This window comes from Sinocyclocheilus anshuiensis, unplaced genomic scaffold (genome assembly GCF_001515605.1).
Source record: "Sinocyclocheilus anshuiensis isolate Anshui unplaced genomic scaffold, SAMN03320099.WGS_v1.1 scaffold322, whole genome shotgun sequence".
In the NCBI taxonomy this organism is placed as follows: domain Eukaryota; kingdom Metazoa; phylum Chordata; class Actinopteri; order Cypriniformes; family Cyprinidae; genus Sinocyclocheilus; species Sinocyclocheilus anshuiensis.
Genome location: NW_015542366.1, coordinates 601658 through 624394, shown reverse-complemented (window position 1 = coordinate 624394; position 22737 = coordinate 601658). Strand labels below are relative to the sequence as shown.

Sequence of the window (22737 nt, the reverse complement as noted above, 5' to 3'; positions counted from 1 at the left end):
CCACCAAGTACTTTTCTGCCATTATGTAATAATTATATTCAACGCCATAATATATGTAGACATCATAGAATTACCTGACAAATGTACAAATATCCCATTTAAAAACAGCTAGGAACAGCATGAAAATATATCAACCGTAACATTTGCAAGAGCTTTTCAGTCATGACGTCGATTTGTAGTCCATCGCATAATTCTAATTCTAGCCATGGATGCCCTTAGGAATTTCATATGGTTAAAATGTTCGATTTAAGATTAAAATTACACATTTTGCTCTTCAATCTAAATTGCAATTTTTTTAAACCTACTTTTTAAAACCAACTTAAGTTGGGAGCAAATTGATCCCTCATGCACACAAACTCTCGTCCCCTATGGTAGTTGTAGTCCTTATGAAGCACATTGCTTTTTTTTTTTCATAGTGGTTTTAAATTTCATGTTTGAGGTATGACCGTCTTATTTATGTGTATTTAAGTTTCTTTAAATAATGTAAAGAAATAGATTATTAAAAATAATTTCTCAAAAATGCTAATTGTCTTAACTTGATGGCCAGCAAATCTCACCCAAAATTTGTCACCAATGTAAACATTGACCCTATAATGTGGACGCAGGTGACTGGTGTGTTTCCGATTGATCTGATTTAATCTCTCTGTAAGCTCACAAGAAACAACATAGAGCATTGCACTTATTAGAAAGAGAAGAGAACAAGACTTCTGAATAGAAAAAGCCAAATTAAATGCCAGAACAGGGACAAGAAGGAAAGCTAACAGGTAAAAAGAGAAGAGACACCAAAGCATCAGAAGGTCAATCATAAAAGAGCAATAAAAAGGATGGCTAACAGCAAGTTTATTTTGGTTAGGTTCATTGATACATAAAGCACGTCCTGAGGGAGTGATGAGTGAAAGATGTGTTGCCATAGATGGATAGGTTGAGAATTGTGCGTAATTGTGATCCATATGAAAAGAATGAGAAGGGAGCAAAATGGAAGTTAAGGGGATCAATTACAAGTCAGCCAGCAGACTAGAGGAGAATTTAATAAGAATTATACTATACTCCAGAGAACGTCTCATCGTAATGTCCAGAGATAGGCAGACATAACACCCAAAAGACCCCCATATTATAAGCAGCTCCAATGCAACGTGGTAGGCATTATTAACCTTTTTTAGTTGCTTTGAAATGAAAAACAAAAGGCACAATGAATTTCAACTCATTCTTTATCTTTAATATGCACAGTTGAAAAAAAAAAATACTGATGAGCCACCTTAAAGAAAAATTCGGTTCTAAAATTTATAAAAACGTACAATCAGAGGCCAAAATGCGATCTGTCGCTTTTTTAGATTTTTTTTTTCTTTAGCAAGTAAAAATCTTGCAACAAGCAATAAGCTTGTATCCATTTCTGATACAAGACAAAACTTCTTTAAAGTGGCTCGTTTTCTAGTTGTCTAGATAAGTTCATGAATTTCAAACCTGTTTTTTCTTTTTGTTCAACAATAATGGCTAATTCAAAAATCATCAGGGCTGCCTTCAGCTTCCTTACTGTCTTTTTCAGCAGTTTGCAGCCCAAACATAACTACTTTAGTTCAAATGCATTTTTCCCCATACATCCCTTTACAAGTTAATGCACAGTGAAAAAAGCAGAAAAAAAACATCCAGTCACAACAGTAAGTTTCCAAATTTTCCAGCCCATTTTCCATATAATGGCAATCATTTGCCATTACAAAACAAAAGTTAAAACAAAAAATAACAAACAAAAATTACCCCTATTGGCTGTAAATCAATAACCACAATATTATTATTGTTCTGTAGCATCCCAACAATGTCTAGTGGACCTAAGTGTGGTAGCTTCACATTATATACCTAAACAAGAAATATGCTTTTATTTTAGTTGGTACAATTAGGTTTGGTAGCAAGTGAAATAAGATTAAAAACCAACTAAACAAAAAAAGGAACCACTATGTCACGGATCTCCTTTTCCCATTGCTTGTATAGTCAAAATTAAGCGAACATCGCTCTCCACTTACATTAAGCAATAAAACGGGAAAACCAAATGTGTGCGCGTAAGACTGGAAAAACTCCAAAAAGCGGAAGCTCTACTGATCAAAAAAAAGAATTCACAATCCAATCACTGTTGCAAAGTTTCTTGTGGTTTTGACTACCAAGTGAAGAAATTAACTGATTTAGTGAAAATATCCTCCATCCGGTTACTGGGGTTATCCCAATGAACTTATTACTATGGTTACAGACAGGAAGCAGAGAAGATGAATTCAGAAAATAAAAAGCGCTGCCAGAGCACCCTTTTTAAGCAGAAAGACCAGTTAATGTTTTCTCAAAGAACTTCCAAAGGTTGGGGCAGCCCTTTAAAAGTCCTGGCCAAATTGACAAATCACATAGGATCCTCCTTTGACATGTCCGACAGTCCCACTGCAAACCAAAAAAGATCGGCACAATGAATGTCCACTACACTATCACTGCAGAAGTTCGAAAATGAGGGTGCTTGACTGTCTTGAATGAGATTTTCTCCATTCAAGTTTGTGTGATCTTCTGATGTGATTTTTTTCTTCATTATCTTCAGTGTTTTGTAAATATCCATAATTTCAGGATGAAGAACAAGCAAGAACTGGTGGCGAGAATTTAAGTTCTGTTTGCACACCACATATTTAGAGACACTCCCTTCCCACATTTGAATAATATTCCATGGAATAACCCATTATAGGCTAGTTCACAGATTTCAGATGAATGAGGGAGGGGGTCCAAATGGCTTAACACAGTCGAGGCTGGACGTATTGAGTTGGGTGTCTGGCTGAGACTCTAAGATCATGACCAGAAATGCAACATTTTGAGGGAAGGACTTTCTTGGAAACAAAAGAAAATCCCTGCCTATATATTTCAGGAATATCTCTTTCTTTCATCTTCCTTGGCTGATATGATGGCTGGTACAACAACAGAAGTTCCTATTATTGTTTATGATCACCTATGTGTGCGTGTGAGTGAGTGAAAGCAAGAGCAAAATATATCTCTTTTTTTTTTTTTTTTGGCAACTGCAGTATAATGAGTCTTGTTCTTTTTTTCTTCCATGTCTTGAGGTTGTTGAGATCCATCCATGTTTTGAGTGGCATTGAGACTCATATCCTTCAGTGCTAGTTTCTTCTGTGTGAGTGAGTGTCGTTTCTGAGCATGGTGATTGATTGTTTTTTCTGGTTAGTGAGTGGTTGGTAGGTGATGGGTCAGTAGGTGGCAGGGGCTGAGGAGCAGCTGGGAAACCCACCATTCTGAAGTTCGAAGCTCCGGTTGTCTAGAACTTGAACTCCTTGGTTTGTAGGTTGGAGGATGGATCAAAGTTAAACGTGCCTCCCTGGGTGGCCTCAGGAATAAGGCTGGGGTCCTCATCAATCTACAAGCCAAACCAGACATTATTAACCAGATATCCACTGATAATTCAAATCTAGAACAGAACCCCCAACAAATAAAGCCCACGAGCAACAACACAGCCGTGCGTCAAGCACTATACAGAGAAACATGCCAAGAACCGAGAGATTGAGACTCACATCGTCTCCCGAAAAGTACTGATCGATGATTTCAAATGCAAGTTTATAGATGTCCTCATTTTCATGCTGCTGTAGGTTCTCAATTTTTTCCAATCCTGAAACACAGAAGCAAGATTACTGCTGATCTTTTTCTACAAAATAAGTAAAAACATCAGCGTATGTGCAGATGTGATCATTTTTGGACTAATCTGCTGGTCATTTATCACAATACAACCAAAAGTGATGGTCTAAATTTAAAGACTACCCATTTCTATACTGTATGCATTACCTCCACACTCTTCAATGATCTCAGCAATTGTGCTGGCTTCCTCCCCAGCCATGATGAGGATGTTTTTCAGTCCATCGAGAACCACCTGGACCACCTGAGAGTCTTTCACTGAAAGCAGGTTGCAGAAGGGCGGGATCACGTTTTGCTGCACCAAGTACTCCACCTGCCAATTACATCAAGGTAACCAATGAACAAGCATGAAAAGGAAAGTGGCTCGGAATCAGAGATACATCTGGAATGGTTCATACCTGATCCTTTCTTCCACTTATTGTCAAGTTGCTAATGGCCCATGCAGCCTCCTTCTGTGTTCCAAAATCACCCTGTTTGGAAATGCCAAGACATATCAGACATCAAATTAAAGATCAAGCAGTGTTTAGTTATAGAGTGTCTAAACTGGACTCATCAAAGAGTCTAGATTCAAGCTCTAGAATTGATTTCTGATGCCATATAACAGATTATTAATAGTGAGAGAACATTGATAGTGAAATAATCATATTACAAATGTTTTTAATTTTCTCAAGAAAATATGAGTGGTTCATGCCGATTCTAGGGTGTTATAAGTGGTTACTTATTGGCCCCTTATTGCTTATTGGCCCAAGTCAAATAAGACCCACCATCAAATCTCTATGATATTCTGATCACCAGAAATTGCCTGGATTTAAAATAAATGTTAAAAGCAAGATTAAATAAGATTAATAAGATATATATATATATATATATATAAAGGAAAAACGCAACATAGAAGCATTTTCACAACTTGTCTCGAGATTTTTGGACCCCACAGTATATATACTGTAGCAGTTCTCAAATTAGGAGCTGTAATGAATGCTAAAATGAAAAGTGGGTGTACAGCAGGCTATGCAGATAAAGACTTACCTTGGCAAGCTGGTGAATGATCATGGGTATGAGACCAGCATCTATTACAGCCTGCACCTGCTGCTGGTTACCTGCTGTTATATTGGACAGGAACCACACTGCCTCCTGCAGGGAAGAACAGAAACATCACAGATGTACTCTAAACATGAGCCACAGCGCTTACACTGGGACTGGGGAGATTTCTGGAGTCATTTATGAAATTAGACAAGTAAATATTTGGGTTTCATCATCTTGATTACATTTCACACAAATGGGATCAGATGGGATGTGTGTGTGTGTCTCACCTTGTTGATCTTCTCTTTGGGGTGTGTGAGCAGATTGGCAAAGTGAGAGAGGACATCACAGTTGAGCACCACCTGAGTCTGCTCATCCGTCCCTGTTACAATGTTCCCCACCGCTCTCAGCGCTGCGGTCTGAGCAGAGGATACACAAACACTTTTAGAAAATGGCTTTGTGTGTGTGTGTTTTTTTTATGTATATAAATGGTATTTAACATACATGGTATTATTTTTACCTGAACTTTGACCTCTTGGTGGCTGAGCAGTGGAACAAGGAAGGGGACGACACCTGAGTCTATTACCATCTGAATCTGCTCGTTACCTCCATCTGTCAGATATGACAGAGCCCACACAGTGTCTACCAGAATCTAGAAGGAGGAGATTTTAGTGTTCTAAATGCAAATGCAGACTCAGATTCTACCATTTATTACACAGCTCTCTGCTTGGTTAATTGTAACACTGAGGGGTTAAATTGACCATTTTTCTTTCTTATTAGAGGATTTGTCAAAAAGTAATAAAAATAAAATTCATATTTTATGTTAAAGTACTTATTTGACAAGAAGCCGTATAATAGTTGAGATAAATGTCAGCCAATCGTTATTGCAAAATAAATCCCCTCAAGGCAACAGAATACCCTTTTTTGTGTGATAATCACTAAAGAATAATGTAAAGCAGCCAGTCAAGTAACTAAAACCAAATTTATGACACTATTTATGTAATTAAGAGCAACACTTATGGTTTAGAGAATAAAAAAATGTTCACCTCTTGTACTTACATTTATATCTGTATGATATATGAGTACACAAAGGGCAGGAAGAATCTGTGAGTGAAAAACGGAAATTTTAGAAATTGATATTTTATTTTAAACCACCAGAATGAGAGAATAAAGCAAGCACCATGTAAGCATGAAATCAGCTGTAGGACAACAAGAATATTCATTAGACCTGCCATCTATGAAACAGTTGTTATATCACACACACAAAATAACAGAGAGTGAGAACACAGTCTAATGATTTCCTAGCAGCAGGAGGTACAATATGTTCCTTTCAGCTCAAAGCTACACCTCCACATTACAGACGAGGAGGAAAGAAAAATTATCAAATATTGGCATGTCGTTTACACAGCATAATATCTGCACAGACTGAATAGATACTTAATTGAAAGGAAACACACCTCGTATTATTGAGAGAGGGTGATTCTAAAGAAGAAAAGATCTGCCACATAATATCTTACACAATCTTTAGGATATTGTGGCAGTGATGCTTTACTGAATAAAATGCCAGTTTATTAAGTCCTTCATACATATAAATCAGTCAAACAGCCATAGACCAAGCATTATTTTAGATTACCAAAAAAAATGTGTGAAGTTGTTGATTGATTGGTTAAAGGGGTCATATGATGCGATTTCAAGTTTTCCTTTCTCTTTGGAGTGTTACAAGCTGTTCGTGCATAGATAAGATCCCTGAAGTTGCAAAGACTAAAGTCTCAAAACCAAAGAGATATTCTTTATCAAAGTTACGACTCTGCCACACCCCCCTAAAATGGCTCGTTCTAACACGCCCCCACATATCTAGGTCACTATGTGGAAATATTTGCATAATGCCGCCCAAATGTTCACGCAAAGAAAGAAGGCGTGGTTTCAGTAACCGCAGTTAGTGTTGAAGCAGCCATGTCAGGGAGACGCTGTGTGTTTCTAGGCGAAAGCAAAAGCACTTTATTTGGCCTTCCGAAAGTAGATGCATTTAGGAATCTTTAAGATCACTTACAACAGAACAGCAATGCATTTTATGGACGACCGTTTCATGAACCTAGGAGAGGAGGTAATTCTGACTTTGCTATGACAATCTGGCGCTTCTGAATCAGCGACTGTAAGTATGTTTTGTTACTAGTTTAAGTATTTGCTATCGCGCGCGCGCGCAAAACGAAGCGTTTGAGATGCGGGGCATAGAGGACCTACAATAATGTACAGTATTTGAAAAATAATGTGTTTTTTGAACATTAAAGCATGTCAACATATTCTGTTACACCAAATACACAAAATAATGATCTTTAAAAAAGCATCATATGACCCCTTTAATGATTTTTACCAACTCAAAGAAATAGTGTACAAAATGCACATACAATCACTCACACTCCTCACCTCTTGTACCGTTTCCATAGGTGGAGGTGGGTCTTTGTTTCGGCACAGGTTGACAATGACCCAGGTAACGTTTCTCAAGAAGGTTATGGGGATGGAAGGATTAATAAACGACAAGAGAGGTTTGACCACACCAAGCGAGATGACGTAATCTCGACACTGAGGTCCATCACCTGCACAGGGCCCATGAAACAAACACGTGTGTTAAGTTCTGATGAGCATCTCAGCTGTTACAACTCTCAAATTATGGACCAGCCTTTTTGGATAAATTTTACGTTTAAATTTTATAGACCGTTTCTTACTAAAGAAATTCAAATGTGGCAAAAATGAAACAAAAAAGGAACAAACTTATTTGTACCGAGAGCAAAACAAATTCGTTGAACAAAAAGTGAATATACTCCAGTACTATAGGTGGCGCAATGCAAGTACAGCTTTGAAGGGTTGTGAACCTTCAAAATTAGTAAATAAATAAATACAAAGGTAAAATTATAGATTCTTCCTTTGGTGTTTAATGTTGGTTGAACCAACAGCTTTCAATGTGTTAATGTCAACAATATGCATGAAGCAGCTGCTTTAGGCATGGCATCCAAAAGTTCACATATTACACATAGAACTCTCATTAATTTCAATTTAAATTCTTGTTCTCATTTTCTCACTTTCAGTTACAAAATTCAGAGGCAGTAACAGTGTGAGGACATTTCTCAGGTACTCACCAATGATGTTTCCCAGCGCCCACACGGCCTGCTCACACACATTCTGATGAGGAGATTGGAGAAGTCTCAAAAACAGTGGGACAGCATCTACACAGTCAGAGAGAGAGAATGAGAGAACATACACACCGAGCAGCTACACACAGAACTGATGGAAGTGAAAACAGGCTGATCCAGTAGACGAAAGCCTGTCCAAACAACGTACTGGATTTGACCACTGCCTGTGTCTGCGCAGACGTCCCTGATGCAATGTTGGTCAAAGCCCAGGCAGCTTCAAACTGCAATGAAGGACTGACAAAAAAAGAAAGAGACAAGTAAGTTCATTCATTGTCCAATATTTATTTAACATTTACTATATATATTTATTTTTTCAATGCATTTTTATTCATTCTCCAGTAATTTGTAAAAGTATGAAGGTTTTAACTTTTATTGTACAGATGTTGAAAAGGTGGATTTCCATTTCTATATCAGGTACCAATCCTTATTTATCCTCATAGCCATGCATTTAAAAGATGCTGTTTGTGTATAATATACACACACAACCCCTCAAAAGTTCGTAAAAATGTTTTTGAAAGAAATCTCTTATACTCTTCAAGGCTGCTTTTATTTGATCAAAATACTGCAAAAACAGTAAAATTCTGAAACATTATCACAATTTAAAATGCATGCTAATACAATTTCTTAAAATGTAATTTTCATGTGATGGCAAAGCTGAATTTTCAGCATCATTACTCCAGTCTTCAGTGTCACATGATCCTTCAGAAATCATTCTAATATGCTGATTTGGAAACATTTCCTATTTTGAACAGGTAATATTATAATGCTTAATATTTTTGTATCATTATACATTTTGATCAATTTGATGCATCTGTGCTGAATTAATTTTTCAAAAAAAATTATATATATATATAGACCACAAATTCTTGAATGATAATGTATGCTGAACAGCTATTGAGGGTCACAATCCACTCTGACCATCTCACTTGAGGATCTCTGTCCATCTAACAATGATCTACCATCATTCAAGATGACATTCAGAACTTCATTAACTCTGATGCACGTTCGTACACAGACAGCACAACTAAAAAGGTTCCATTAATTAAGAATACTTTCACTCAGTGCCATGTAGTCACTCACTTGTCATCTCTCTCCAGGCATTTGACTAAGATTGGAAGGATTCCACATTTTATCAAGTCGTCTATGGGGGGATTTCTGTCACTTGAGAGCAATTTTCTGTAAGGACGGAAAAGAGAAAAACAGTCATCTTTCGGCACTCCAAATACATGCCAGCAGTGTTAACGCAATTAATTTCTAAGAGACCAATCCAGCCAAAGATATTTAATTACAAGCATAATTAACATAGTATGCCATTTTTCTGTTTTGTGTTAGGCTATTCACTTTCAGCTGATCAACAATGTGTATTAAGAAAGCAAAAAGTGTCCATTTAGATATGTTGACTTGAGGCTATGAGTGATGTTTTTAGAAGGCATTGTGTAACAAATGCAAATCTTTTCATATATGTTTCACAACACTTTACCTGGCTGCTTGCACTGCACTGAGCTGCACCACAGCATTGTCACTGGTGGCGTTCTGTAGTGAAAAGATGAGAAATGGAGAATGAGAGGAAGAAGGGCCTGCTCACACCCACACATACTTTGTGAAGTGTAGTGCTGATGTGTGCTGACCCTCTGAATCGGTTATTTATCAGTCAATGCCTCTCTTACCACCAACATTTAATAACAACACACATCAGAAATTTACCTGTAAGATGGCATCTAGCGTTACATTTTGCTGAGGAGAAAATGGAGGAAAAAAAAAACGTTTAGACAAACTATATAAAGGAAAATGGAAGATATGGAGTCAGATGAAATGAGAAGAAAGCCTCTTACTCCTTTGAAATCAGAGTCCGCATCAGAGTCTTCCAGACTCTCTTCCTGTGGAACATTTCGTTTCTTCAGGAGATGCTCGTCTCTTTTGTTCTGTACGGATTGAGAAATCAGATAAATACCAGGTCCTCTGTGATACCTTGAACTTAATAAATGCATCATGAGATCATACAGACCTAAACAAATACAAACTCTGATTTTAGACTCAATGCATTTGAGGAAGTAAGAGAACACACCATCTTATTAATGTCATGTATATTTAACAAAGCTGTATTTATTTTTAATGGACAATCGTTTCGAAGAGGTTATATCACACATTTTCCCTCTAAGAAGCTTAAAATCAAACAGACAGTTTTTTTAAGCTGTGCCTTTAAGATATCAAACTTCTTCAGTACAGTGGTTCAATGTGGATCAGAATGAAGAGACTTAAAGATTATATTTAACCTTGTTAAATATAAACATTAGCTGCTCGTTTTTAACACTGGGATCCTTTAGAAGGATCTGCAGAGTGGAAGGTGCTACACACAGCCAGACACCATTTTTTGCGCCACATTTTGATAGTTGTTCTAGTGTTTAGCAAGTTCGGCCAGTTCAGAGCAACAAATAAGTAGACAAATTAATGTGTACAGTTGTGCACCAATATCTACGTTTTTGGTTGGATTTTCAAGTCTAACAATTTCAGAACAAGTCCCTTTTGCAGCTTAGTCTGAAAAAATTGTCTTTTTTCACCGAGGGTTAAATATTTCAATCTTCTTTCTCATGATACAGCCCCTTAATGAATATTTTGCTGCTGATGTCAATTAAATAGAATTCAACAGCACAATAACTGAACCCTTGAAAATGGCAACTGACGAAATGGAACACAAAGTAACTACTGGTTCTACACAGTGTGAGAAAATAATGTGAGAGTGAGCGTTCTGTGACTCTAATGTTGGAGCAAACAGGAATGCAAAGAGGAATGTCTCACACACAAACACAAACACACACAGAGCATAACAGCCGCATTCTGTCCGATTCCTCTGGGCTAACAGTGTAACTGCCTAATATGGACAGGACTTGCTGTGTGACCCAATCCAGCACCAAATTAATCAACAACATCGAGGCTGTAGGACTAAACTTCTGCTCCACATCAGCTCTAGCCCAGCAGATCAACAACGGGGGACTTCTACTCACTCAGACTGTGACACAAAGCATGCTGATATCCATTTGTCCTATTGGACTTTGTCCAGCAGCTTTGCTTCTGGTGATGACATGCTACTTTCTCAAGTAGGGATCTGTTACCGTTTTTTAATAAATGTAGAAACCCACAAAAACACAGGTAGTTCTAGCAAGGTTCTGAGTTCCTTGCCAAAAGGAAGAGAGATATGTGTGACGAGGGAAGCCCCTCATGACAAACCTTCTTCTTGGTGTGCAGCCAGCCAGGGGCCCTGTGACCACGGATGGCGTGACCCAAATACGGCAAGCGCAAACAGATCTCCAACAGAAACAGCTCACCAGATGAGAGAACAAAGCCATGAGAAGGCCTCAATAGCAAGACATTCTGATGTTGTTTTATAACCCATTTGCATAAAATTAATTTATTACTATTGTATAGTCAACTAGTCAATCTGTTTCTGCCAAATTAGCAGGAAAGAATACTTCATGGCATACATAGTAATAAATACTTTACAAAAACCAAATACATTTAAATATTTGTTTTCATGATTCCAATATTACACTGGAATGACAATACTACATTAAATTTAATTATAATAACATTAACCTGACTCTCATTGATTTATATGACACGTGATTTTTCTCATTTAACTAGGCAGGACAAACCTTTGTTTATCTAGGTATGATAACTAAAAATTGTTTTATTCACCTTTTATTTCAGCATTTTAACTGGCTCATTTTGCATAAAAAAAACACAATTCATTCTAACTGTCATTTTAATTAGTATCAGGACCAGTGAATTTTCTCAATTCACTCACTATTAAATCTGAACCCTGAATACACACTTATGTTATAGTAAGTTTGACAATTAACTTCTCAAATACAATATTATGACCAGTGGTCGACCGATATATCGCCAATTTTCAAATATCGGCATCGGCCGATAAGTTCTCCTGTTTGGCCGATGCGTTCGAGGCGGGACTTTTATTTTGACGGCGCTGACAGCGGTAGCGTCTGAGCAGTGCTCACATTCTCCCTCCTGCTCTCCGTCGTCGTTAACAGTTCTGTCTAATACGGATAGAAGTATGTCTAATAATCAGATAGAACGGTTAAACAAAGGAATTAAAAAGTATACAAAAAATATAATATAGATTGCTTTTATATTATTAGTAATAGAAAGGCAAACATTATAATACTTTCTTGTTTGCCGTCAGCATTCAGCAAATACGCATTTATATCATTTAAACAAATCTTTGAATGACTAATGAACATTTAATTTCACAAAGCTTGCAAACTTAGTCGGATCCAGTTGTGAGATCTTGTAAAGTGAGCATTTGTATCCTGAATGATCGCGTGTTCTCTGCGTGACGGTCGATCCGTGTGAATTGAATGCAGACAGGAGGAGAGTTCAGCTTCACTGGAGACGCGCGATCGACAAACTTTAAACTCGTGATTTCAAATTATGCTACGCTTTATGCATTTGCCCACTGTCATATTCATGTCATTTCCACTGTGTGCTGTATGTAAAATGAGTGTTACCTTGGCTTTATTTGAAAAAATATGATTCCCAAATCCCAATGCACACAAACTTCCCAGAATGCTGAGTTCCCTGTTGGTTACAGTATTTACTTCCTTTTTTATTATATTATTTATTAAATATTTATTTATTTGTGAAAAATACTTTGTCATCTAAAGTATAAGTATGTTTATTTAACACATTTACTTTTTAATCAATTTTCAAATGATTTCAAACTTCTTAAACATTAATTAAAATAAATAAAATTATATCTGCTTTATATCGGCCACCCTGCTTTCCAAGATATCGGCATCGGTTGTCAAAAAAACAATATCGGTCGACCACTAATTATGACATAACTGACTGCTCACAATAGCGAATATCCTCTAAGACTCATCTGTTCAGTAGCTCAGATCATGTGTCCGATGCAGCAGCTTCACCACATTTTGAGCATTTTATTGTTGGTTTCCAATTCATGACACTAAGCGTTTGGTCAAAATTACACTAAACATAGTGAGATGCCTTGCTTCCAATGCTCACGTCTGTCAGAAAATCCTAAATGCAGTGTCCTGAGGCCAGAACAAAGCATCCATGCACACTTACATGCAATCACCACCTGCTTAATTCTACTGTTATGCATAAAGAGACTCCAGAGAGCTTCATGCTAAGGCCATATTTAAACTACAGATTTAAACTACCTCTATTTCCTCACACAATCACATCACCTCACACACAGCACTGCAACTGCACATAAATTCTCAAAGTGATGTCAAGAGGTTATCACAAGGTGGGTTAGTTAGCAGGACCGCATGTGACATCTCACCAATGATATTGCGATATATACACTGAATATGTACTGCATATTTATGGTAATTTCACTGGCAATATAAAATTACAAGCTACATTTGGGCATTATTAGGTTAGTTTGAGAGAATTGAAACAGTAATAAATTGTAGTATTTTTGTTACTGATAAACGAGAGATGGCATTAGAACATCTGTGAATCATTTTGATTAATACATTTTAAATGAGTCAGCGACTAAAGTTCACAGATCATTTCATACCATTTCAGAGCAAAATCACAAATAATGCTAGTAAATACTGCCAAAAAAATGGAAAAATATCAAGATATAATTGTTTTAGCTTTACAGCCCGGCCCTAAATGAGACTGAGAAACTATTCAGTGAATACAAATCTCAAGTGAGCACTGAATCACCACAATAAACAGAGCTTAATGTTGTCGCTGGGAGTGCACATAGTTATTTAGGAATGGGGGTGGGGGGCTAAAGAGGATGAGAATCCAGCGTTGTAAGGCTGGTTTATTTCAACTAACATTCTCTGACGAATCACATGTAATGCATCAGAATGAAATGTTAAGCTGCACACACTGTAGCTTTAATACTTCCATCCAGAGAAAGCCTGCAAATGAACAGTGAATATGCAAATACACTTGTAACTACGATAGACCTCACATTTATTGTGAACTTACCTTTCTCAGTTCTACCGTCACTTCATTACGATGTCTTCGCATCGTCTGAAAAAGAATGAAAGAAATAGATTAACTTTGTAAAGTACAACATATCTAATGTATAAATAGTGAGGAAAAAAAAAATCTAAGAAAACTCCTAAAATGTAATGTTGTATGAGGAAATGGTGCCCATGCATTGGCAGAGTATGGCTTTGTTACTGCTTGAAGTTTAATACTTTGGTTTAGCTGTTTGTTCAAATCCACAAGTGATTCGTTTACACACCGCTAAGGTGACACCCTATAATACTGAATGGACTGTAACGATTGAAACAAAATGCAACATTACTGGCAACTAAAGTCTGGCCACTCCAGCAGAACAAAGAGGCAACCAACCATGGTAACCATGGTGATGGCAGAACCCAGCTGTCACTCACTCCTCCATTTAGACAATCACATTTTGTGGCCATTCTATTAGAACTGTTGCTTGAAAACCAACAGAACACACATCTGCATCAGACATGTCTGGAGCAACAAAACACATTAAAGCCATCCTTTTTTCTCACTTCTACATTGTGATATACATCCAAGTGTAACAGATTATCAAAAACGTAAGGTATGGATGGTTCTGAGTATCAGTTGTTGGTTGGATTTTGAGATGTGGCCGCTGCCCTCAAAAGTAGATGCAGATGAACGTGAGCTTGCAGGGGCAGAGATTAAGCAAACTAAATAATAGGTTTATTCATTTTTATTGCCATACCAGCATCCATGACTATTGGCATTGCAAGATTCATTTATTTTAAAAGAAACAAATATTAGTGACAATGATCGGAGAAGCCCTGCATACGTCACCAGAGAGGAGTGTTTCGTTTTCACTGGAAGGTCCAATTATGACAATATGTTTAAACATTACAGTCAAATTTGCAAAAATACACAGGGTGTTTTCATTTTATGCCGACTTCACACTATGGCAAAAATGGACAGACCACCCATCACAAGTGGTTTTGCACCCTAACTTAAAAAGAAAAAAAATAACAATAATAATACAGTTCCAATGGAACATAGAAGGAAAACGAAAAACATCAGCAGCCAACGATGTAAAGACTGCACTTGCTGTGTGGTGGGGATGGTGGGACGGATCAGATTTGATCTTGTGACTGGGCATCCTAGTTCATGTTACAGCAAACCCACACTGTGCCTTATGCAATCCAAAAGCCATGGAGAAAGCAAGAGGATGTTGAAGTAAAGCGAATCCGACAAACAAGAAAGGGAAACAGAAAAGGTCAAAACACCAACATTTATTTCTGAATGACTATTGTAATGACTATTAAATATATATAAGGAGGTCCAAGCATTATTGAATACTCAAAGCAAGAGTTCGATTTAAGCATTTGGCACATTCCTTTATTCAAAGTGACCAAGAGTGCATTGCACTTATAACTGCATGTCAATTAATGCCAAATTCAAACTTGTTTCACCTGCACAAGCACCATGGCTCAAAGTTGAACTAAAACTAGGTCACAATTCGGCCCATTTCAGGAAACCAAATAAAAGCAAGAAATTCTCAGCACAAAGCAGATTCCTGGAGTCTCAACATGTACGGTATTTTAGCGGCGCATGCGATATGTATGAGTCACAACAGAATGACAGGAGGGCAGAGCCGAGAGGAAGCACTCCAGTAGTCAGCGGACCGTTGCTTTGTCGGTGACATGACAGCTTGGCACTCTAGAGACCAGCATAATGACACAGTATGTGTGCATGTGCTTGTCTGGTAGCCAGCGTGGTCTGAGGACATGCTGTCTCACTGCTGTAAGGTCCACGACATACTAATAAATCGGCTAACCGTATAATAGCCACAAACATCAGGCTTGCTTGACTATCTTTTTAGACCATGCAGCCTGCAACACCAAGGTTATGTGTTCTAAGTCACTTTTAAAAAAAGTGTAAATAATACACAAATTACCCACACATGATTTCACTTAAGCATTTGGAAAATGCAAAACCGCAGGATGTAGGCTTACTGAGGGAAGGACTTCAAGTAATTCAATTTAGCTGGGTTGACACAGACAACATCAATTTTAATTAATAATCTTCATTTTAATGATCTCGATAATGAGTCTGAAGACCGTGTTTAACGTTAATGCATAAACAAATCTTCACGACAACATTATGTTTAGCACATCTGTAATTCAATAATCACAATAAGCATGGAGTTTTCTTAGTTTTGATAAGAAACAGCTTTCAAATTTTGTTCCTTTTATTTGCAAAATTCAAACAATAAGTGTTATAGCCACCTCAGTTCAAGAGGCAGTGACCGTCAATGATCATCTCTTCTTTGTTACTATTATTAGTTATAGCACTAAATAAACATGAATAAAAGAAACTTACTGAAATGTTTTGTCTCTTCAGTGTTTCAACCATGTAAAGACATCAATATAAGCTTGTAAACAATGTCATAAAAAATAACCCAGAGAGGACCATTTCAATAAATATATGCACTGTATTACAAATCAATCAAATCAAGAGCTCATGATTGCGAATCAAATTGTGAAATGTCAACACTCAGCCCTATAATCCGATCACAAATGTTTTTTGAATATTGTGCAAATTTGAACATGAACTCTTTGATCTTCGTATAAAGAGAGTATATGTGACATGGCAGACTAATCAAACGCCTTTGTTTCTTTTTCCAAAGCCACTTAGCAAATGCAAAACACAGACAGAAGCACTTGTTACTCTCTCGGTTAGCTACGATTACATCCTTGTTATGGGCTAAATCTAGCAGCTAATGAGTCAAAGTATCCCACAGTTCGTTGCTGACCACATCAAATAGGTCAGCTGAGCCACTGTGCACGAGCCCTTCACTCTTATAGGAACACAAGATGAGAAATCTGAATCTGGTTTGCAAATTCTGGGAATAGCTGCAGAAGGGCGACAGCTTTGCCGGCCTCATCCAAAGCCATGTGTCTGACGGCTGAGTCACACCAGCACCCTACAGTCGCAGTCAATTCACACCGTTAATCTTGAAGGAGGCCTCTGGGGTTACTCGCGATTTACTATATAGTACATTGTTTTACGCGAGTATGCATGCAGGTAAAGTTGAATGAGATGCGCGTTAAATATCGCATGCGATTAATCGTGCAGCCCTACTATATATCCAACTTTATATATAGAGCTGGGTAATAATAGTTGATATTTGCTATACATTTCATTTTACGTGAGTGTTCACAGATAAAGCTGCATATACTTATATAACCAACTTCATATATAGAGTTGGGCCATAATATAGTTTACATTTTGCAGCGTTATAAACAGTCAAGCAGTTGACATTCGCTATATAGTGCTTTACATGATTGCACTTTATGTAAAGAGATAAAGTTGGATGTACTATATAGGCAACTGTAAATATAATGCTGCCGATATTATAGTTTATATTTAAACTAAATTTATAGTTTCAAATTTTAAAAAATTCACTATGCATGTATGTGGATTATACCTGTATATATCTGTGTATATATATATATATATATATATATATATATATACACACACAACTTTATATTGCTGGGAGATAATATAGTTAATTTTGAGACAGCAGATGAGATTTGCTACATAGTATATACCGCTTACATGAGTGGACTGTGTGTATGCGGGTAAAGTTGGTTATAGTAGCTGTAGGTAGGACTAGGAGTTATTAATTTATTTTGTGGCGATATTAAGGACTATGAAACTTTTAAAAAGTTTTGTTCAATTTATAAATTTGGTGTAGTCACAAGCCTATTTGGTGATGTGTATCACCACCATGGTAAGTGATGAATATAAATGATCTGGGTTGAAATTTCAATCATATCGCCCACCCCTGAGGAGTTAACTGAAAGTCATGTCATAAAACTTAAACACGGTATAAAATTACATTATATCTTTAGTCACATAGTGATCAAACCAACAGTGGCAAGGAAAAAAAACTTAATTGCTGCATTATATAATCTATCAGATTACGGCACAACCTGGCTTGCTAATATTTCTAGGTCGCCTTGTTGCAGCCTACACTGGGGTTCAGGAGCACGACCGTCTGGAGGTCTTCATTCCAGTTTGAAGGCAATAAAATCAGATTTATTTAACTCTGGTGTATCTACAGGTGATGCTTAGATGCTAACTGCCACACCGAAGGACGATCTGATTGAAGAGGAAAAGATGTGAAGCAGTAGTCTTTTCACAACGACATCTTTATTAAAACACCACAATCAGCTCTAATCAATGAACAGGTCTATTAAAATCAACTACAGCAGGCTTGCTAACCTGGCGTGACTAAACGAGCAATAAAGAGGTCAGTTGTTGAGGTATGACTGGTCATCATTAGTTCAGTTCTGGAGAGATTGCTAAAGCCGGTTTAACACACGTCTCTGTCGCATATATCTGGTTCGCAAGTTATATTCCCTGTTATGTGACAATGTTTACGGTGTTTATCTTCTATACGTGAATGTTAAAAGTATAAGTACGAAAAAACACGAAAAAACGGGCTGCTGGGCGATTAATCTGCCGCCTGCTAACCAGTTAATTTAGCCGCTAGCCCACATGCTAACACGATAAATCTGCATGTTTTTGGCCCAGCGTACTTTAAAATTAAAAAATAACAGCCGAGCCACCAAACCGACCTTGTAGACAAACCAATTTTTATATTACACGACTAAATAATGCACTATAACAACTCAAGCCCGTGTATAAACCGCGATGAGCTGGTGAATGTTGAAGGCAAATGTGTTTAAAGAGGCCTCTATCTAGGCCGCGCCCGCTCCGCATGATGCTCTTGCTGGATCCACAAACACTCGCTCCGATCCGACACCATAAAACCAGAACCACAGAGACTCAGAAGGAGGAAACCGAAATGTAAAAAAAGCCTAGAGTCCAAAGTCTCTGGCGGGCTTACCTCCACATCTCGGCCCTTGTTTTTAAAGCTCTTGATGCGATGGTTTTCCAAGCCGGCGTTTTCGGCCATGGCTCTGTGTGAATGTGTGTGTCTGTAGTCCCGGCCGACGCGCGGAGCTCCGCTCAGGGAGGAAGCGGAGGGCGTGGGGTGTAGCGATGTCCGATTCGTGATTGAATCGTTCATTTTAGTCGGATATTTTGAATGAACCGGTTCACGAGTCACTAACTCTCCGACTCATTGAACCTTAATTTTCGTAAATATATTGTACTGGAAGAGGAAATGTTTATGACCTGATTGTATGGCAGTTTTATCAACACGCATAGGAGCGTTTTCTTTTATTTGTTTTATATAGTTATTTTAGTGTTCTTTCTATTAAAACACAAAAATCAGCCGAGTGATTTTTAGTTTTGATTTTTGTATATGCAAATCATACTTCTAAATTACTTTGTGCATTTTTGAGCTGAATCATACATGCAACAAAGTGAACGAGATACATTAAATTGCTTATTAATACTTCTGAACAGTCAACTGTGATAAAATATGCATTTACGTATTGATTTTTTTGAACTTTTTAGACAGGTAATATGCCACTGATGAATGTTAGAGACGGTGATGAGTTCAAAATTGCTGGATCCTTTTTGATCTGTTCATCTTGGGAAAGATCCGAATCACGGAAATGAGTCGGATTCTCATCACCATGGGGGGAGTAGATGATGGTGTATGTATTTAGAACCGGGGTGGTGCGGAGCAGACGGGACAGATTCCTGTATGGTAACTGTAATATTATCTTTTTGACAATTAACAGGTCTTGTGTGGATGCATACTACAGTTTTACGCCACTTCATTATGGGGTTATAGGTAAAGGATCATGATAAAAGGAGCAGTGATTCTGCAGTGAAACATTACTGGAGTTAAGGCGAGGTGTTTCATTGGACCCGACCCGTACAGTTGATTTGCGTCATTGTGCGTAGACTAGCCATTGCGCAAGTTTGCTCATCTGACATGATGTGTACGCCAGTAACGTACGTAAAAATACGTCACCGCTCACAGTGCGCTCTAGACAGGCCAGTGAGATGATAGTCGTTAAGCAGAAATTCACATTTTAATAACAACAGGAACATGTTTAAGTCTTATATTATGGTAAGGTAAATACAAAGTCTTTATGAACAAACCACAAAAGCAAAATCTTCATTACTAAAAGACACAACTAAGACCTGTCATCTTAGAACATACAAAAATAACATCATATTCAATATTCACTTATTTATTAAAAACAGTTTTGTGGTCAGTTGCAACAATTCATAATTAGAGAAGAAAGACAATCAGATATTTTTACCTGGGTGAAATTATTACATATTGAAGGTCAATAACCTTTACACTTCTTATCCTCCTGTATGTCTCACGTTTTCTTAATATATTAGTCACACTAAATGCTGTGCAGAAACTGCAATAATGAGAAGACAATGTTATCAACAGCAACATAATATGGAAAATACAACCAAATATAAACTCCATGAAATTTAAATATATGTGTTTTTGTAGAGCTTGTATAAAACCAAGTCATTATGATGTATATGGTGTGTGCAGCTGCAGGTCATACATCAGACAGACAACAATGAAATCAGACAAACAATAACATTAAAGAGAGCTTTGACAGTATTTTGAGTCAATATCAGCATTTCAGGTCAGCATCACTTAGTTCTCTTGAAATGCATAAAGTATAAAGTCATGATTGTCAGCTGTAATATGTGACTCCATTATTACCCGTTTTTGTATTCAAACCAGCCTTAAAGCAAAAATCCATGGCCTGGTTTCACAGACAGGGCATAGATTAAGCCAGGATTAGGCTATAGTTCAATTAGGACATTTAAGTAAACGTGTCTTAGAAAAAAACATTACTTGTGCGCATCTTGAGACAAATCATAGTACTAATAGTACATATTTTATGATACGTCAGTGCAAGTTTCTTACAGTTGAAACAGAACAGACATGCATTTTGGCCTGGGATTAGGCTTAAGCCTTGTCTGTGAAACCGGGGACATATGTTCACAAAAGTACACTGTTAATACTGTACATCAGTAAATGTACAGTGTTTGATGAAGCGTAAATTAAAGATGTATGTTCTGAGTATGTTTTGAGATCAGTGCACAGATCGATTGCTAGGCAGATGATATAACACAGAGTTCATCTGAAAAACATAGGATGACTTTTTAAACTAAATTGTAATAGCCAAATATGTGACAGTTTTACACGAGTCAAAATCACAGATGACATTACTTCAACTCTTTTCATTAGACTGAGCCACACAATCTTTAGAAGTCAGTCATAACCACAGCACTTCAAATCCCGGCTGTGGAGTAGCACATGAACTTTAGAAGATCTGTTGCTCAAAAAGAATCTTCTGGTAGCCTTGCGGAGGAGGATGGTAGAAGTCACTGAACTGGCAATCCAGTATTGCACTATCATCAACTGTGAGGGACAAGACGAAGGCATACGAGTTCAGATGTGTTATTTAACAATAAATTCTATTTAAAAACGCAAGAATTACGAAAAGTTACCAAAAGACTTGTTTTAGGTAATTCTTAGGCAACTCAGTTTGGGAAATTATTTAAGAAAAAAAGGTTGTCATCTATTTGAACACTTTATATAAAAACAAACTCAACCCTTTTATAGTGTTTACAAAAAAAAATTCCCTAAAATTTAATTAATAAAAAAATAATAATAATAATAAAAAAGAGCTGTAGTATAATTCAGATGATGGTGCAAGGTTATGTCTTAAATGTTTAAAAAATATATTTTACAGCAGAATAAGAAAGAGATATACAGAGATACCCTTTAAAATAATAACATTTTGTTGCTTTGCAGCCTGAAATGAAGACGGACAGAGTTTTTGTTTTATCCAGCTGTATTTACTCAATGCAACTTATAATATCCAAGTGAAAGATAAAACACCAACAAAAAATTGTTGGAAAAAGGATCACCCCCTTGTGTCAGTATTTTGTTGAACCACCTTTTGCTTTAATTACCCACCTTTTGCTTTAATTACAGCCTTTAGTCTGTTGGGATTTGTCTCTGTCTCTACTAACTTTGCACATTTAGACTTTTGCCCACACGTCTTTGCACAACTGCTCAAAGTTCATTTCAATTTAATGGTGAGCGTTTGTGGACTGCAGTCTTCAAGTCATTCCACAGATTTTCAATAGGGTTTCAGTCTGGGCTCTGACTTGGCCATGCAAGGACATTCACCTTTTTCTCCTTTAACCACTGTGTGCTCAGTTTTGCTGTGTGCTTTGGGTCATTGTCCTGTTGGAAGGTAAACCTTCTTCCCATTGATGACTTTCAGGCAGAGGACAGCAGTTTTTCTTCAAGAATTTGATGGTATTTTGCCCCATCCATTTTTCCTGCTATCCTGACAAGTGCTCCAGTCCCTGCTGCAGAGAAACACCCCATAACAGGATATTACCACCTCCATGCTTTACTGTAGGAATGCTGTTATTTGCATTGTGAGCTGCACTGGATTTCCGCCAGACATATAGTTTGGTGTTCTCATCTGCCTCAGAATCTTCAAGGTGCGTTTTGGCAAAGCTCAGTTGTGACTGCATGTGGCCTTTCTTGAGTGGCGGCTTTTTTCTTGAAACCCTCCCATACAAGCCACATTTGTGGAGAATTTGTGATATTGTTGTCACATGCACACAATGACCACTCTTTGTCATAAATTCCTGTAGGCCTCTTGGTCGCCTCTCTGGGCAGTTTCCTCCTGGCTCTTTCATCCAGTTTGGAGAGACGTCCTGATCCAGGGAGGGTCTGTGTTGTATCAAATACCTTCCACTTCTTAATAATAGACTTCACTGTGCTTCTAGGCATTGATAAAGCCTTTGAAATTTTTTTGTATCCATCTCTTGACTTGTCACCTATAGTTGATTGTTTGCTTCAGTTGTTGCACTACCAAGGACTGAAATGCTCCAGGAAAGCTCTTTTCAC

At 37.4% G+C, this 22737-nt stretch overlaps 2 protein-coding genes across 2 annotated transcripts in view; both read right to left on the bottom strand.

Annotated features, from left to right (window-relative positions):
• Positions 1 to 823: 823 nt before the first annotated feature.
• On the bottom strand, positions 824 to 18892 carry LOC107692124 (karyopherin alpha 3 (importin alpha 4)). The gene is made up of 17 exons (XM_016491042.1): positions 18757 to 18892; positions 13854 to 13898; positions 9698 to 9787; positions 9570 to 9599; positions 9346 to 9398; positions 8946 to 9041; positions 8014 to 8099; positions 7812 to 7898; positions 7102 to 7271; positions 5737 to 5781; positions 5198 to 5329; positions 4968 to 5096; positions 4684 to 4788; positions 4056 to 4127; positions 3808 to 3970; positions 3540 to 3634; positions 824 to 3385 (listed from the first exon to the last, which is right to left on the bottom strand). Exons 1-17 carry the CDS (start codon positions 18823 to 18825, stop codon positions 3287 to 3289), a joined length of 1566 nt encoding a protein of 521 aa, XP_016346528.1. The 5' UTR covers positions 18826 to 18892; the 3' UTR covers positions 824 to 3286.
• Positions 18893 to 20617: 1725 nt separating this feature from the next.
• The window catches only part of LOC107692195 (SPRY domain-containing protein 7), a 4365-nt gene continuing 2245 nt past the window's right edge, over positions 20618 to 22737 (bottom strand). Inside the window, exon 5 of the mRNA XM_016491158.1 lies at positions 20618 to 21225. Within this exon, the coding sequence (XP_016346644.1) occupies positions 21128 to 21225 (98 nt within the window). The 3' untranslated portion in view covers positions 20618 to 21127. The remainder of the gene's footprint in view (positions 21226 to 22737) is intronic.